Source organism: Copadichromis virginalis, linkage group LG19 (genome assembly GCF_057382275.1).
Source record: "Copadichromis virginalis isolate Kocher_CV1m ecotype Utaka linkage group LG19, C_Virginalis_male_GT1.1, whole genome shotgun sequence".
Lineage (NCBI taxonomy): Eukaryota > Metazoa > Chordata > Actinopteri > Cichliformes > Cichlidae > Copadichromis > Copadichromis virginalis.
The window spans coordinates 33,824,586-33,842,578 of record NC_140636.1 but is presented as its reverse complement, the minus strand read 5'-3'; the positions used below and the strand labels follow the sequence as shown (position 1 = coordinate 33,842,578).

Here is a 17,993-nt window from a genome sequence, read left to right as displayed (position 1 = left end):
AACCCAATCACGCTGCGTTATTAGTGAGAGGGCGAATTTGGAGCCTTTAGGAAGCCTCAATTTCCCCAGAGCCCGCCCACAGGTGATTCACATCTGTGGGGTGGAAAGCTGAATGCTGTCTTCTGCTGGCCACCGCGCTACCTGCCTGCACAGTGGGTCAAATCAGTTCGGCGTAGCACATGATATCCCAGAATGGCGTCAACAGCTCTGAGATCAGCGTTCAGGACCAAGGTAAAGTGCAAGTGGCAGCGTGTGGTCAGCTCTGATTGTTGACACAGTGTCCTGCAGAAGTTATGTCCGTGCATTCCTTTACAGGGGAGGAATAACGTTTTTCCTCAGTTCAAAAATCTTAAGAGGATTAAAAGTAATAATAATAATTTTATGCCTTCAAGAGCTGATTTATAACATGAAGAAAGTTTTTCTACTCGTGTTCAGCTGCAGGTGCATTTAAGCGCAAAGAAGTCTACCCGTGCACCTGCAGCCTGGACCGCATTCCTTCTCTCAGTCCGCTTCACTCAGCTTGACTTTGTCCCCATTTTCACAACTCCACACTCAGTAGTTGCACATTAATCTAATCGGCCAACAGGCTGCAGCTGGTTGACAAAATGTGCAAATGAAACAGCACGTTGTACTTCTAGGATGGATAAATACTGCAGTTTTTGCTACTTTTAGCGATTTGACTCCCTGCTGTGCCGCTATCAGAATCAGAATACTTTATTGATCCCTGGGGGAAATTATTTATTATTTCACAGGTTCCATTTAGAGTCGGCCGACTGTGCTACTCCTCCTCCTCTGTGGTGAGTGCTTATGAGTAACTGTTAATCTGGTAATACATTTCAGAGATAATCAACCCTACGAGTAAATGCTGATATCTTTCCTCACAGCCCACCACCAAACTGTTTATTGATGGGAAGTTTGTTGAATCCAAGTCCTCAGAATGGCTGGATATTCACAATCCTGTAAGTACTTCTAGTATTTCTTGGCAACATCCATTATTAGTTGAGGTGAATGTATACTGATGCCTCACCACACTGTGCTTGTACAGTATGGAGTTGCTTAACCTGGACATACTGGTCCAGACTGGTTTGTGTAGATGGGCATCCCACGTCAACATTTAGATTCAGATTTGGCATTATTGAATGAGCAGTATAAATTAGCACTTATTTTTAGTGTTTAAAAAAAATCCAGCTTAGAGATCATGACTTTTTTCCACTTTCACAGGCTACCAATGAGGTGATCACCCGCGTGCCCAAAGCCACCCAGGAGGAGATGCTGGCTGCTGTAGACTCATGCTCCAGAGCCTTTCGCTCCTGGTCTGAGACCTCCATCTTGGCTCGACAGCAGGTTTTTCTGCGCTATCAGCAGCTTATCAAGGACAATATTGTAAGTCACCGTAAGGTGCTCTGAAAGTAAAAACACATTCAGCCTTGTTTAATTAATGAATCAAACAAGAGCGTGGACTCACCGTTGCCTCACAGAGAGAGGTTCTTAGGTCTCCCTCTTCTCTCTGGGTACTCTGGCTTCCTCCCAAAGTTCAAAGACATGCGTGTTAGGTTAACTGGAGATTTTAGACTGGCTATGTCTCTGCGTTAGCCCTGCAATAGGCTAGTGACTTGTTCAGAGTGCACCCCACCTCTCACCATATGACAGCTCGTATCCAGCCCCACTCCAGCCGTGGGCTTGGATGGATGAATGAACAGATGGACAGACAGCATGTTAGTCCGTCCACAGTAGTTCAGAGCTCTTGTTTGAGTGAAACTTGACTTTAGGCTATATAGCTGATACAGCGTCCTCATGCGTTTCAGAAAGAACTTGCCAAGGCCATCACAGTGGAGCAGGGGAAGACCCTTGCAGATGCAGAGGGAGATGTGTTCAGAGGATTGCGTAAGTGTGTCTGACACACACACACACACATACACATGCGCACACAGATGTCCTTTTTGTCATTGAGCAACAAGTGGTTAAATATTTGCATTTTGTGTAGGCTCTTAACTCATTTACAGGAATCTGTTAATCTGTTTCATCTTGTATATGGGACAAGCGGGACAGAGGGTGGTTTATTACATGACTGATTCTGTGGAAGATTAAATTTTGATATTTTTAGGCCTTTCTATGATAGTAAATAACATGCAACAATTGGCCTGGGACAGTAAGGAGATGAGTTTTTAGTAATATGTGAACTAACAAAGTTGCTCCTGAAAAAATTATTAGTTCAAATTCAGTGATTTGATGTGGTTTGTTATGTCTGTTATTTCTTTCATGGAGATGGTGTTTTAGATCATCTTCATATGCCCGGTTTTTTTATTGACGTAGTTGTATAAATTGGCTTAGAATAAAAAATAATGTATCTGTGACAGCTGGAGTTGTCATTATAATAAAAATATTTCATGTTTACATCATACTTGAATCATCGTTTTAATAAAATGCAGATCACGATATCTACCTTTGCTAACTTTATCCTGGTGTAGCAGCTGACACACACATGCTTTTGTTTAAATGTCGTGCCTGTGCACATAAATAACCAACTACTGCCAGGGGTGTTGAACATAAGGACAAAATCTCGTGAAATGAAAAGATGCCAGTCATCCTTTAATTGCTAAACCTGACCATACTATGGTTCATACTTCTTTCTGTGCAGAGGTGGTAGAACACACCTGCAGCATCACCTCCCTGATGCTCGGGGAAACCCTGCCCTCCATCTCCAAAGACATGGACACTTACACCTATCGCCTTCCCCTTGGGGTGTGTGCCGGCATTGCCCCCTTCAACTTCCCGGCCATGATCCCCCTGTGGATGTTCCCTATGGGCATGGTATGTGGCAACACGTACCTGCTGAAGCCCTCAGAGCGTGTGCCCACATGCGCCATGCTGCTGGCTAAGATGCTGCAGGATGCAGGCGCTCCAGATGGAACGCTCAACATCATCCACGGCCAACACGACGGTAAGAGCTGGTGGCTGTGCAATGTTACAGTAAGATGTAAAGATGTTCGACAAATAAGCTTAAAGCCTCAAATTACCGCCAATAAATCCTTTTTTTTTTTTTTTTTTTTTTTTTTAAATCCATCATTCAGATAGAAAATGTAGTTATCTTGGCAGAAAAACAATGTGTGTAACAATGAAGATATCTACATTTGCTCTAAATCATAAACCGTAATCACCTGCCATTACTTAAGTCATCTCTGTAACTGTCTTCCTCTTACAGCTGTGAACTTCATCTGTGACCATCCGGCCATCAAGGCTATCAGCTTTGTTGGCTCAAATCAAGCAGGGGAGTATATTTATGAGAGGGGCTCTAAAAATGGCAAAAGGGTGCAGTCCAACATGGTGAGCAACAGTTTTAATGTCTGACATGTGCTTTAAACATCCAGAAGGTGGCAGCATTGGCCAACAGTTTCAAGTGTTTGTGTCGCCCAATGGTACTGAGGAGTGCATGTGCATGGTGCAGCTGTGCATCACATTTAAAAAGGCCCAGATTACGAACTGGAAATGTTCCATTGCCTCACGTGGACTGAAATGTGGACCAAGTTTACAATGTGAAATTTGTAGGTCGTTTGTTTCTGATCTAATTCCCTGATTTTTATGTCCCTGCTTGTGACTAACCAGTTGCTGTAATGTGGAGATCAAACGGCAAAGGGCTAACCACTTCTTGTGTACTGTAGGGAGCCAAGAACCATGGTGTGGTGATGCCTGATGCCAACAAGGAGAACACTCTGAACCAGCTTGTGGGCGCGGCGTTCGGGGCAGCGGGACAACGCTGCATGGCTCTGTCCACAGCCATACTGGTGGGCGAGGCGCGTAGCTGGCTGCCGGAGCTGGTGGAACGTGCCAAAGCTCTGCGCGTGGATGCAGGTACCACGCCCCATCGCCTTCACCTCGGCCTCTCCTGTTCTCCTGAGCGCGTTTCCCCCAAGGTCCTTTTTGGTTTTATTCATCTCTGGGCCACCCACACCGCCCTAACCTCACCTCTCGCCTTATGGCCTGTTGTAACTTCACATTGGGAGTCAGCTGGGTTTGTTGAGTCAGCCATGCTGCAAATTTGTGGCCAGATCTGCGGCTCGGGCCTAAATGGCGGTCTAGAGGATCAAATCCTATGAGAAAAGAAGTTGATGTGAAGTAAAATGGAGAATGAGTCTGTGTGTTTACAGCGATATGAAGTTTAATTTGTACATTACACAGGAAACCCGCAAGAATCCATTTTAGAGGGAGTGCCTCAAAGTGCCCCTTGTCCTGGCTTTTGTGGCCAACGAAATGTCAGTGCCCATAGTTTGTTCGCATTAGTCAAGTGACAGAACGTGTAACCTTATAGCTGTTTGTTTTTTGGGGCCCTGCTAGGAGACCAGCCTGGTGCAGATCTGGGGCCTCTGATCTCTCCCCAAGCCAGGAACAGAGTCTGCAGTCTGATCCAGAGCGGCGTGGAGGAGGGAGCAAAGCTGCTACTGGATGGCCGAAATATTAAAGTCAAAGGTTACGAGAACGGCAACTTTGTGGGACCTACCATCCTCGGCAACGTCACAGTATGAGGCTTCATGTGTTAAAAGTACTTGCACGTGAGTGATATTACAAAGATGTCTGCAGTCTGTGAAAGTGCTCCGTTGTGCGCTCTTTCAGCCTCAGATGAAGTGCTACACCGAGGAGATCTTTGGGCCCGTGCTGGTCGTTCTGGAGGCAGACTCCCTGGACAACGCCATCAGTTTGGTTAACAAGAACCCCTATGGCAACGGTACAGCCATCTTCACCACAAACGGTGCCACCGCACGCAAATATACTCACGAGGTGGATGTGGGCCAGGTGAGTGGCCGCTGCGTCCAAATGTGCAGCTCGTTCAAGGGAGAAAGGAGACATTCACGCCGCTCTGTCGTTTCTATGCACCATCTCAAGCGGAGAGAACATCATATTTGTTTGAAAGCCTTCACACATTAAATAAAAACAATTATTTTCCATGTTGAGCATACCCTTATTTGCTCCCTACCCAAAATGCACACCTTAAGCAACCCCCTTTTTCCCCTCCACATCCACACCCAAGAAAGTCGCAAATAGCAACAGCAAATATGCTTCTGTTAAATAAAAATAGGGATGCATAGAAACTTTTCCAGGTAGTATTCAGGGGAAGAGGGGAGTTGGTGGTGAGAATTGTTAAAATTAAATCTCAAAAGGGATTTCTCAAAACATGGCCATCCTGTTTGTTTGCCTGTGGAGCCTAGTTATGCCCTGTGTTTGCTGTTCACATGTCGGGGAATGTTGTGCAGGCCATGTGCCGTACTCGTCTCCAAACCTCCATGCAACAAACATCTACTTTTCTGTTTTTTTTCTTTTCTCCCATGCACCTTTGCCAAAAGGCCCAAGTATGCAAACCTATTCCCGTTGTTTAAAACACACTAAACCAACCATGCCGTGCCTCTTGGTGTTTTCGCAACAAAACTTTATTTTTATATATTTTTTGTTTTCCTCCCTTTTTCGTAAGAGCACGCTTTGTTTTCACACATCAAATAAAAGCCACAGGTTTATCTCTGTTTTGTGCGATCGTGTAAGCTTGCTTTGTAAACAGCACGCACGTACCGCATCTCTCATCAGCTGAGTCTCGCTTGTCCCTAGCAATTTAGGACCTGAGGGAATTGTTTTACAAACCTTACACTTATGGAAATGAAAGGGACAATGCTTGTTTTCTGCAGGTGGGAGTCAATGTTCCAATCCCGGTGCCGCTGCCAATGTTCTCCTTCACTGGATCGAGGGGATCCTTCAGAGGGGACACGAACTTCTACGGAAAACAAGTGAGTGGCAACTAAAACAAACAGATCCTGTCGTTGGGCCTGTGAGAGTAAAAACACAGCAGCTGTCTTAATGTGATGTAAACGCTTTTATTTTTGCTCTTCAGGGCATCCAGTTCTACACACAGATCAAAACCGTCACTGCACAATGGAAAGCTGAAGATGCCACCTTAAAAAGTCCTGCCGTTACCATGCCTACCATGGGACGCTAAATGCTCCATCCAGTCGCTGCTGATTACTCTTGTAAACCAGGAGACGTCAAACGCTCCACTTGCAAAAGCAGATTCATATGTCACCTGTGAATAGCTCATAAATACAAGTTATAAATAAATAATCCCCAGATTAAAAGGCTTTATATTAGATATGTATATGTGGCTATTGTGTGAGGGGACAACACTAAGGCAATCCAAAAGTTCTGTAACATTATTGGGTCAATGTCATTTCCAGAAATACAGCACCTGCTGAAACTCTTATACACTTGCTGTGTTTGTGTTTCACAGAAATGAAAGCTGCCAGGAGTCACACCGGTTGCCTTTGATTATGCTATCTTACACCTCTCCTCCCATGACCCCCTTTTCTCCTCTGCCACAATGAGGCATCTTCCTGTAAACGTGCCTCATGTTTATCCATTCATCAAGTGTCTTAATGTGCAAATGCTGCACCTGCACTGTACTGATACTCATCAAGCTTACCTTCTAGTATTGTGTATATGACTTATCAGATAAGAGAGCGTCAATGTGCTGACACTTTATATCAAATCTATCAATACACAGGCAACACTATAGCTCACCAGATTGAGCAACTGACCGATAAGCTGTAAATTTTACAGGCCTGGGTTTGAAACAGCCCTGAGCCATTTGCTGCTCTCTTCCAGCTTTCCAATCTACTTTCACCTTTTCTATCATAATAAAAGATAAAACCCCTCAAAAATGACTTAAAAAAAACATCTATCCATCCATTCTTTTTAACCACTTACCACACGGGTGAGTGTGGGTGGGGGGTCATTTGTACAGGTGACCCGGCTATTCAGCTTATAAGATGCTACTTCTGTTCCAACTGCTTGTCACATCCTTGCTGGAAGGCGCAAAGAAAGGATGTAAGTGGATGTAAGGTGTGTGGGCAAACTGAAATCCTCATGTCACCTGGTGCATATGTTCTTATCAGCACTCTGTAGTCACAAATAGATTTTCTTTCTTTTCTTTTTTTAAACTGAGGTACAACAGACAGAACGTGCAAAAGCACTCACATGCCACACCGCACATGCGTGCACGGTAAGATATTTTGAACAAGCACAAACAAACATCCTATATTCTAGTTGTGTTAACACTCTTGAGGAAACACGCAAGCACAGTTTAATGTGAGACACAGAGGCCACTCGGAGGTCACGTGATGTGTGTATCTGGCTGGGCGGCTGGCAGCGTGGACTCTGATGGCGCCGGGGTGCTCATGGTCGCCGGGGACAGCTCCTCTCTAATTCTGGAAGAAAGTCATCATCATGCCACTGTGTTGATAAATCACATGTAGGCACTCATGTTCTCACAGCCGCTGCTTTTTTGGCTAAACATGGAATGTGGGGACCAATAAATCTTAAAGGGCTTCTTAATTGCAAGGATGAGGCACAGTTTTTATTCTTGTGCATTCCTTCAGCGTCTTACCCGGCTACATCGTTCTCCGTGAAGCTCCTCTTCTCAGTGGAGGCCGGCAGAGCCACCTGTCGGCTGACTTGGCTGTCAGGAAGATGCAGAGTTGCGGTTAAATACAGAACCTCACAGTGAAAAGTCATGTTTTAGCACAGTGGTGTCTTTTCACTGAGGCCTCCAGCCTGTCTAGCGAAGGGGTTACTCCGGGTCAGCACAACGCACATGGATTTGCATGCTGCAAACTTCAGCTGCCAAATGTTCTGTGTTATTCTGCTGGTCTAGCTGCCAGACCGAGGTTAACCTGAATATACTTCTCCTCATGCCTGCCTTGCCCCTATACATCCAGCTCTCCTGCACACTCCTTCCTGAAAATCATGTTACCAGCTGCTCTCTGACCACAAGTGTTCAAAGAACAAAATAAGCTGCGAGTGCACGTGAAGAGAGGCCAATAGGGTGAAAGCAAATCGACGTGACCAGATGTTTGTTTCCAAGCACACGACTCTGCGGCCTGGGCCTATTTTTACTATTGTGCCCAGACTCTTTCTTCATTCTTTTTAAGCAGCTGCATGGAAAAGAAAATTGCTTGAAGCCTAACTGATGTTTTATGGTATCCTCTTCTGCTGAGAAAATGGCTGTTTAAAACATTAAAAAGAGGGAGGAGTCATCAGAAGCTGTGACTGAACCTCTGCACAGTGTCACTGCACTTTGTTCTTCAGAGTTAATTGCCGCAGCAGTGTCAGTTCATTCTGGGGGATTACAAAAGGATTCGAATGTATTAAAATCGGGATGAAGTCAATGAGCGAACAAAGCGTCCAGCACGACTTTTGCTAAGTCAAACATAAACAAATAATTGCAGCGTTTCATTACCTTTCTCTGCATCCATTCATTTTAGCAAAGAGAAGCCGGAGCACTTGTTCCTTTTGCTCCCAAGTGAGATCAGAGATTTCAACTTCGCTCCCCGGTTGATCCGTCCTTCAAGACAAGCAGATGAAATCACATTTCAGTGTCACTTTTGTTGTGTAAATTCCTTTACTCAATGAATATGAACCACAAAGATGTTTGCTGACCACTGAACAAGCTGGGAATCAGCACTAGTAAACATAAGGAATTAAAAATATCAGGAAGATACACACAGCGTATGGAAATGATGAGAAGGGCAGGACACCTACCATGTCGCAGCCGCCTCCATGTCTGAATAGACAGAGTTGGTACTGTGGGCAGTTTTATGGAAGGTGCGGATGGGTGGGAACTTTATCTTTCCTGCTGTGGCTTCTCTAAACCTCCTACGATAACTCTGCAGTGCCTCCTGTCTGTATTGGAGCCTGCTGTCCTTGATCTCCTTCCTCACATGACCCAGTGCTTCATGGAAGAACTCCTCCAGCTCTTGGCGCTTTGCTACAATGGTGCTCGCCAGTTGCTTCACATGCTTCATTTCCTTTTCTCGCATCGCGAGCACTTTCTGCAGCTTGTCCAGCTCCACCTGGCTGGCCTGGATGGTGACCAGGTTCGCCTTCTCTTTCTTCTCCTGCTGCTCAATCTCCACGGCTTTGAGCTGCAGGGCCTCCTCCAGGGAAGCCACCTCGGCCCTCAGTTCAGTTAGCTTCTGTTTTTGAGTCCCCATCTGTGCTGCGTTGTCCTTTACCGTCAACTCCAGCATGCTCTAGGTGAGCAGGAAACGGATAACACAGTTAATTTTAGAAAATCCTCTCACTTTTATTCCAGTGTAGAACAAGGAACAGATATTGACTTGTGTTCCAGCCTGTTCTGCTCAGTGAGTGGTCAAAGTTTCAGTAAGCCAGGTTTACTCTACTGATTAGCTGTCATCATCAGAGGTAAGATTAATGTGCCCAGCATTTATTTATGTTTAAGAATCACAGCCAGAAAACGGCCAAGGATAAGCTACTTTATTTGAACCCAGACACCAGTGGAAACTCACCACAACCACTGACCGCTGAGAGGCTGGATAGTAGTCAGAAGATGAGGGGGGTGGGAGTGGGACCACAAGCAAAATACACAGGATCAGCACAAGTAAACAACACAAGGGAAAAACCACCTGAAATATATTCTGCACAGATCTGACAAGTGTTTCATAACTGAAAGTGATTTAAAATGTCTTTATGGAGATGAATGGCCTCTGTCCAGGGACTGCTGATGCCTAATAGCTACTCTGGTGTTTGCTGTCCTTTGGTTTAAACATACCTTGTCCAATGCCAGTGAGGTGTTTTCCTCAGTCAGTAACTTTGCTAACTTCTGCAGATCCTCTGCCTCCTTTATGTGATATTTCAGCTTGTCAATGAGGCAGTCGCGCTCCTTGATCACAGAGTGCAAAGCATCTTTCAATCGCCTAAACAGTTTACAGCATAAAAGAGAGACACTGAAAAATGAATCAACAGTTATGAACACGCACCAGTCTTGATATTGTGTTCAGCAGTATTTGCAGTCAATTCCTAGCCTGCTGCAAAAAAAATATTCATTTATTTATTTGTGAAATACAGTCCAAAAAATGAAAATAAAAGTATAAACCCTGTCAGTTCTAAGATTTTGTGCATCAGTGTTTAGTCTTTATGAGCACTTAAAATTAGATAAACACAACCTCAGATGATCTATAAAACATGGCATATTATACTGAGTCAAGAACAACTTGGCTGATGAAGCAGTGTATGGGGAAAACTAAGTACTAGTTACACAGAGATCATGAGAGCAACTATCAGTCAGATGCTGCTACTCAAATGATATGAAATGTGACCATGTTCACAGAAGCAAAGGTTTTGGCAGTTTGTTCATCTGGTGCATTCAGATGTGTGTAGACACAATTCCAATTAGGAAAAATATCGACAATGATCTCAGAGAATCTGGGAACGGTTATTAGCTCATTTTAAACAATCTGAAGTCCTTCTACAGTGAAGGATTGTTCACAAGTGGAAAACACTCAAGGAAGTTGCCAATCTTTGCAAAAGTAGATGTTCCAGCTAAGAGAAATTAAAAAAAGACTACTAAGGCCCCAGTTAGCATGTAACTACAGTACAAAAACAAACAAACAAACAAAGTATTGCATCTTTGCCTCGTCTTTCTAAAAAAAGACATGTCAGTATGACTTCGGTTTGCAAAGATGCATCTTAGACAAACCACAAAACCTCTAGAACAATATCCTTTGGAGAAACAAGACCAAAATTGAGTTGTTGCCCATAATTTATAGTGCCACATTTCATGACAAGCAAACACAAGATATCAGCACAAATACCTCAAACCGACTGCCAAGCATGGTGGTGGAGGAGTGATGGTTTGGGCTTGTTTTACAGAACCTGGGCACCTTGCAGTCATTGAGTCGACCACGAACTCCTCTGTACACCAAAGTATTCTAGAATCAAAATGAGAGGCCATCTGTCTGATAGCTAAGGCTTGACTCGGTCATGCCAGTGGTCAGGACAATGATCCCGAGCACAGCATCAAATCTACAACAGAATGGCCAAAAAAAGAAAAAGACTAACAATGACCTGGTCAAAGCGCCACCTTTAACCCGAGTGAAATGATCTTAAGCTGCGCATGAATAATTGCTGCAAACCTCAATAAACTGAAGCAAAATTGTAAAGAAAAGTGGGTCAGAATTCCTCCACAATGATATAAGAGGCACACGGTCACACAGTAACGTTATTTCTGCTAAATGACGATGGCAATTTTATTCATACAGCACATTTCATTATACTTCAGCTCAGTGTATTTTAAACAGACAATAAAGGTGGTGTGGATGTACTTAGTTTTTCACACACTGCTTCTTTGTTCTGGCTTAGTTTTTGTTCATTAAAGGATGTCCTTGACGAATATGTCATCTGTTGATGTCCTGATACACAAAACTTGAATGTAATTCAAAGAAAATATTATTTTTACCATGACTGCATATTTCAAAGTTATTAAGTAGTGCATATTACAATAATATAATAAGGACATTTTCTTTTGTAAGCCTCGTAAAGTGAATTAACTGAATGACTGCACTTGACTTTTTAAGATCACCCACATGTGTCCAAAATTAAATCAATTACCGACACCAAGAGCAAACCGACAGGACCACACCAGTATCAATGTAAATGTTTTATGAGCTGTAAAAAATAACTAAACACAGCAGAGGCAGTGCACATCTTATGGCCTCAAAAGTAATAAACTATGGTCTTCCACACACACACTTTACTTTTTCCTCGCTGCAGCATGGCTGAGGATGTGTTCCTTGGAACATGACGAGCCGGCGTGGTCAAAAAATAACATCAGTTCTAGCGAAATCTATTTTTATACATAATCACTCATATGAGTAAATTATTTTCTCTTTGCACTTTGCATGACAGTGCAATTTATAGAGCAAAATTAGACTGTAAAGTGACAGCAAAACAAACAAACAAACAAACAAACAAAGGACTCACACAATGGCTTCACGGTGGTCCTCCGCCATCTTGGCCATTGTTTGACTACATGCCTTTGTTTCTTTCTCCAAGTGTTCCTGAAGGGAAATTTACAGCTTTTTCACTCTTTCAACTTTCAATATTAAAGCTTCTTTTTCACCAACATCTTTTGCACTTAGACATTTGTACCTGGTCAAACCGAGCATCAGATGGGAAAAAGGTCATTTAAGTGACTTTGACCATTTGGTACCAAATGGTTCTGAGTGTTTCAGAAATTGCTGCTCTGCTCAGGATTTTTCACTCTAGAGTTTACAGACAGCAGCCAAAAAACGAGAGAATTTGCAGTGAGCAGCGGTTCTGTTGGAGAAAATGTCTTGTTGATACCAGACATGAGAGAAGAATGGCCAGACTGCTTTAAGCCGATAGGAAGAGCACTTTTGGGACAAGGTGGAACGGAAGATTCACATCACAGATCTGCAGAAACTGTGTTGCTGTCATGTCAGCACCTTGTTAAATCTATGCCGTGAAGAATGAAGACATTTCTAAAACCAAAAGGGGGTCCAAGCTGGTCCTAGCAAGACATAGCTAACAAAGTTGACCAGTAAGTGTAGTTCCAAACCCGGGGGAGAATTTTTGGATTATATTCCTGACTTCCTACCATTTCTTTTAAGAACTGATCCTCCTTCTCTCTTAGGTGTTGCATTAGCTTCTTGTAAGCATCATCGCTGCTTTGTTTCATCTGGAATATGAAAAACCATGGTTACTGGTCACATTTTAATATCCTTACATGTAATAAGTATTTTTTTTGTGGGTTTTTTTTGTGTGTCCTCACGTGAACGATATCCTGCTCCCTTTGGACTTCTGTTTCTTTCATCTTTCTCATTTCTTCCTGGATCATGTTAAGCTCACTGACCTTTTAAATTAGACAAACACACACACACACAGACACAAAAACAGAATCCTGGGTATTAAATGCCATGTCTCAACTGTACGCATAAATCCACTTAGACTGGATCTGGTGCAAACATCCCACAAGTGCAGCTTGTAATACTTAGGAAGATTTCATCGTGGAGTTCAAATGGCCAATGCTCTTTTGCAAACTGACTTCAGCACAGATCACTCGTGCTAAATACCTCAAGATGCTACTGTGGAGAAGCCAGTCTGAGCAAAATGTGACAAAATGACCAAAGTCATGAGAAACTAGAAAAACACGCACCCACAAACATGTACATGACGAGTAAATGAGAGGCTATCAACCATCTGATTACAACGTTAGGCCTAATCGTTATTCTGCAGATAACTCCGTTCGCATTCGTCGACTTCAGAGAGCCACTCGACAGTATTTACACAAGCTGGTTTGCGTCATCTGCAGTTTTCACTGTGTGGGATCTATCAAGTGGTCAAGCCTTCCAAAAATACCTTCCAGTTTAAAGTTCACAGCGATTAGTACAGCCTAAATATGTCTTTTCCTGATGCTGCAAATTGAACATATGCAGGACAGTTATAAAAATAACTGTTTTAAAACACAGCTTATCACTATTGGAATAGTTTGGATAGTCATCAAAACATACATTACACAGAGATAAGCAGTCATACTGACATAGAAGCTATGGAATGAATGTTTATGTAAACAATAACCTACAAAAATTAGCTTTTAGCAAAAACTACTGAATCAGCCAACCTGATGGAAGGGTAAAGGCTGTTCCACAGTTTGGTTGCTAAAACATCAAAAGCGTGGTCACCTCTTGGTTTTAAGAACAGTTAAAAAACACTGATAACATAATTAAAGAGGCTGCAGGCCTGTAGTATAAGCCAGACCATGTAGAGTCCACGAAAAAATGAATTCTACATTTCACTGAAAGCCAAGAGAGGGTGGCAAAAATAGGCCCTATATGCCAACGCTGCATCCTAGGCCAACTCGATGTCTTCCAGGAAGGATTAAGCATTCAGCTCATGTGACCTTACAGTAAGAAAAGGGCTGTAAACAGCATGTTTTGGGTCACATCTCTGGAGTTAGCCACAGAATTTTCCACTGACTGATCGTATGTGAGAGGTCCATACATTTATGTAACAGGCTTGTTTTAAGTTGGTCCAAACCAGGCTTCTTTTTTCATCCATCATGTAAAAAGAGCTGGAGGATGGAAAACAGCTGCTAGCAAAAGGCTTTCTGTACATTTTTTTTTGTCTCCACTTGTCAAGCAAGCAATGCAAAATTTCTTTATTTTAATTATAAGAAGCTGAGTGCAGGGATGGAAGAGTCAAAAGTTCCTTTGCATTTTAGCGTAAGGATATGTGTGATATGTGAGGTATGGTTAACACATCAAGACCAGCAACGAGACTGCTTTTCTCCAACCAAGCACTTTTAAATTATGCTTTTCCCCCCTGTAGCCACTGACGTGGATTTAAATAACATTGGACCATGTAACTTGGAATGTGTGGGGTTTGTTTTTTGCTTTATGGTCACTTTGTTTGGTTGTTTTCTTACATAATAAATATCCACATAATTGCACACAAGACAGCTGTTGAGACACAGCGCAGCACATTTTTGTGATGCTACAGGTTTAACACGAGTACAGTAAATCACAAGCTCTACTGGAGTTTTCTGCCATGTACATACTAGGCATGTGGAGCATGTTTCGTGGACCAGATGTGAAAGTGCCTGTCTTTCTTTTAGTGTGGCTGAGTTTTATATGAACTCACCAATTTGTCCTTCTCTTCTCGGGCAAGTGCCTGCTGAGTTTGTAAGGCCTTCTCCAGCACACAAATCTGTAAAGTGACAGTTTAAATCATCCAAGAAAACACCACATTGATCACTTACATGAGGGCTGTCAACCTAATTTTACATATTCATGGGCCACACACTGCACACTTTGAGCTTTTTTAAACAGAGAGTGTTTTACTGTGAAAGATTACGACGGAATATTAGGGCCACATTAAGAAAGAAAAAATATTGTTGATCATATTGAGGGGCGATCGTGGCTCAAGAGTTGGGAGTATGCCTTGTAATCGGAAGGTTGCCGGTTCGAGCCCCGGCTCGGACAGTCTCGGTCGTTGTGTCCTTGCAAGACACTTCACCTGTTGCCTACTGGTGGTGGTCAGAGGGCCCGGTGGTGCCAGTGTCCGGCAGCCTCGCCTCTGTCAGTGCGCCCCAGGGTGGCTGTGGCTACAATGTAGCTGCCGTCACCTGTGTGTGGATGACTGGATATGTAAAGCGCTTTGGGGTCTTAGGGACTAGTAAGGCGCTATAAATACAGACCATTTACAGGCCATATTAAAAAATAAAGTCAAAAATCAATTTTGAGAAAAATGTGGAAATTACTGATGTTTTTCCATATGTGAATATATGTGATATCAAAAAATCACAACAACAACAATTATAATAATATAATTAGTAATAACATTAGTAATAACACCACTCCCACCATCACTACTGCTGCTACAATTTCTACTACTTCTTGATAGCAATAAGAATGCTGAAAAGGAGAGGTAATTAATGAAATACAAATAGAAATAATGATAAAACGGGGGTGCTAAGATGGGAACTAGGAATTAGGACACTAGGCACTGGTGATTGTACAGGGTGATCCTCGTTAGGACTACCAAGGTTTTTGGGAGAGAGGTTGGTGTCATTATAGGGCAGGTCGGCAGTATTTTTGTTCTTTATTCAATAAATTATTTTTGTCTTTTATGGTGTTGTATATAGAAAGTAGAAATGATCCTAATCTACCAACTTTGATCTTAAATGGGCCAGTCCAGTAAATCTCCCCTTTCTGTTGGTGGAAAGAACTTTAAGTACACATTTAATCCTTGAGATATCTTCATAAAAGAAAAGAAGTGCAATTTCAGCAGTAAGTCTCAGTTTTCTACATATAAAGAAATGCTACAGTAGTAAATGACAGAAATCTGTCAGCACAACTGATAATTTAAATGTTGGTTTAAATTATAAGAAATTAATGTGTAATATTACTCAAAACATTCTGGTAGCACATTGCCTAAACTATTATAAAACATAAAGGTTTGCTTAATTTACTTTAAATTTCTTATTCATTTTTTTTCCACTGTGGATATAAAGCATACATTTTTGTAGTAAATAGTGAAAAAACAGAAACTTTTCCATCATTTGATTGTTTATCTATGACTTGATTAATTTTGGCTTCATCTTTGGTCTGAAGTCTATATCAGTAGAAAAATCCTACATTTATGCCCTCCTTTCCAAAGTCATAGAGGGCCAGATTGGAGTCTTTGTTGGGCCGATTCTGGCCCTCCAGCCTTATGTTTGACACCCCTGATTTACACCTAACATATGAAAGTTTGACAATTTTGTATTAGCTTTTATTGTACTTTCGGTTGGCACTGCTTTAAAATATTCGGTTGAGTTATTCCGGGACCTTTTCCTCTTTAGCTGCCAGCTGTCTCTCCCTGTGGCCTGCTGTATGGATCGCGTCTTTCTCCGCGTGGTACAGCTGATTGGTGAGATGCTCGTTTGCGCGTGCCACCTTCTGACAAGACTCGGTGTAGTCCCTCAGGGACTGCTCGGTGGCCTTTAACCTCAGCTCCCACAGGACGGCGTTGGCCTTGGCCTTCTCCACGTCCGACTCTTTGTCCGTTTTCGAGTCCCGTTTGCCTTCCTTCTTTTCTTTCCTGAAACAAAACCCAAAGAGGAGTTCAAGTTTCCGTTTGTACTTCAGCTCGGCTAACAACAACAAAACGCACACTTACCCGCCTTTGGTCTTTTTAGGGTTGGAGGCTTTATTCGTCGGCATCGCTGCTACAATTACTGCTACAACAACCGAGTGCTAGAACAAAGAGGAAAAGCTGAGGGCAAATAATAACACTGAAAGATGAGTAGCTCCAGTAACCTGCTGGGAATGTTTGGGTCAAAGGTTGTTGCCAAGGGCACGATGTAGACTTTTTTTTTTGTATAAACTTTATTGATATGCAACAAATAGCTCGTTACAATGGTTGTGCTAGCCGTCTCCATCAATTCCGTTGTTTTTTATTCAATAGTAACAGCTGTTTAGTTGTTTTTTCTTTAAGAGAACCGAGTCCACAGATCTCCCGCCCACAGGGAAAGCGTTCCTGAGTCTGGGGTGGAGGTGGCACTGTTAAAAAAGCGCTGTATCCGTAGTTTTCAGCCTTTTATGATGAACAACCAGCAGACACTATAGTCACATAACTTCAGGGACCTACTTGGGACATGTGCATGTAATCTCCAATGTATGATGGTGCTTGTCTATGCACAGCTCTAAAAGTCAAAGGCCAAATCTTAAGATGGACTGTGAACATAATGGGGAGCCAGTGCATCTGGGTCAGCAACACTCAGAAGAGTCAGAAATCCTGCAGCTGGGTTCTAAACAACCTTGGGTGGTTCCAAGGAGGTTTTGCTTAGACAAAAAAAATGAATGCATGAATAACAATTTCCAGTTCACAGCCTGATACAGTGGCACTTAACTTGGCAATATTGCTTAAGTAATAAAAACAAGAGCAAACCAGAGATTTGATTGTCCAATGTGAAATCGGAGTCACAAGTTATTCCAAAGTTCCTGATAGAAGATTTAACAAATGTGGCAAGGGGTGCTAGAGTTTCCATTACCTTAGACACAAATCTGTCAGGGCTACAAACCAGGATGTTGGGAGCCTTCCAACTTTTAATGGAGTCTAAGCACCTATGTGAGAGCTGTTGCTCAGAAAGATTTTGGGGCTTAAAACATAACCTTGTGGCAAACCGTAGGCAAGAGAAGTGGAAGAGGATGTGTATTTAGAAGCAGCTACAGAAAGGGATAGTTCATGTTCAGTATCTTTAACTGCTATTCAAAGGAGATTGTTGGCTTGTTAGTGATTTTTCTTTATCTTGCACTTACCTGCAATTTTATTAAGTATTCCTTGTTAGAAATAGGTGAACAAATATTATCCTGCTGGTGCAGTCATCAGAAGATGGTTACACTGTGATCATAAAGGCATGGACATGGGCAGCCAAGGAAATATCCCCCACACCATTAAACTGCCAGCAGCTGCTGGAGGAGAAAAGAAAGGAAAAGACAGAAAGAAAAAAGAAAACATAGACAAATTAAATGACAAGTTTTGTGCCATGTATTTTCCAAGAAAATTGAAATTCAGTCACTTCTGACCTAGTTTGATAGTATGATAGATTATTATAAGTGTATTGCTACATTTTATGATAGTAAGGTGCAGATAAGATG

At 42.5% G+C, this 17,993-nt stretch overlaps 2 protein-coding genes across 2 annotated transcripts; one reads left to right on the top strand and one right to left on the bottom strand.

Moving 5' to 3' along the window:
• The first annotated feature begins 73 nt into the window (after nt 1-73).
• Nucleotides 74-6,238, top strand: aldh6a1 (aldehyde dehydrogenase 6 family, member A1). Its single transcript, XM_085440769.1, has 12 exons — nt 74-231; nt 753-797; nt 885-959; nt 1,222-1,383; nt 1,806-1,884; nt 2,639-2,941; nt 3,203-3,324; nt 3,660-3,849; nt 4,333-4,514; nt 4,609-4,788; nt 5,670-5,768; nt 5,873-6,238. Exons 1-12 carry the CDS (start codon nt 193-195, stop codon nt 5,975-5,977), a joined length of 1,581 nt encoding a protein of 526 aa, XP_085296895.1. The 5' UTR covers nt 74-192; the 3' UTR covers nt 5,978-6,238.
• Nucleotides 6,239-6,939: 701 nt separating this feature from the next.
• On the bottom strand, nt 6,940-16,702 carry bbof1a (basal body orientation factor 1a). The gene is made up of 11 exons (XM_085440770.1): nt 16,513-16,702; nt 16,182-16,434; nt 14,494-14,559; nt 12,626-12,706; nt 12,452-12,532; nt 11,815-11,891; nt 9,605-9,749; nt 8,575-9,065; nt 8,273-8,377; nt 7,421-7,492; nt 6,940-7,241 (listed from the first exon to the last, which is right to left on the bottom strand). Exons 1-11 carry the CDS (start codon nt 16,554-16,556, stop codon nt 7,148-7,150), a joined length of 1,509 nt encoding a protein of 502 aa, XP_085296896.1. The 5' UTR covers nt 16,557-16,702; the 3' UTR covers nt 6,940-7,147.
• Between the last annotated feature and the right edge of the window lie 1,291 nt (nt 16,703-17,993).

Excerpts from the sequence above, each read along its gene's own strand:
- aldh6a1 (XM_085440769.1), top strand. The coding sequence starts at position 193 with ATGGCGTCAACAGCTCTGAGATCAGCGTTCAGGACCAAG. Across the intron at positions 798-884 it reads GCTACTCCTCCTCCTCTGTG|CCCACCACCAAACTGTTTAT; the intron begins GTGAGTGCTTAT and ends CTTTCCTCACAG. Across the intron at positions 5,769-5,872 it reads CGAACTTCTACGGAAAACAA|GGCATCCAGTTCTACACACA; the intron begins GTGAGTGGCAAC and ends TTTGCTCTTCAG.
- bbof1a (XM_085440770.1), bottom strand. The coding sequence starts at position 16,556 with ATGCCGACGAATAAAGCCTCCAACCCTAAAAAGACCAAAGGCGG. Across the intron at positions 14,560-16,181 it reads TGGCAGCTAAAGAGGAAAAG|ATTTGTGTGCTGGAGAAGGC; the intron begins GTCCCGGAATAA and ends GTCACTTTACAG. Across the intron at positions 7,493-8,272 it reads ATGAATGGATGCAGAGAAAG|CCAAGTCAGCCGACAGGTGG; the intron begins GTAATGAAACGC and ends TCTTCCTGACAG.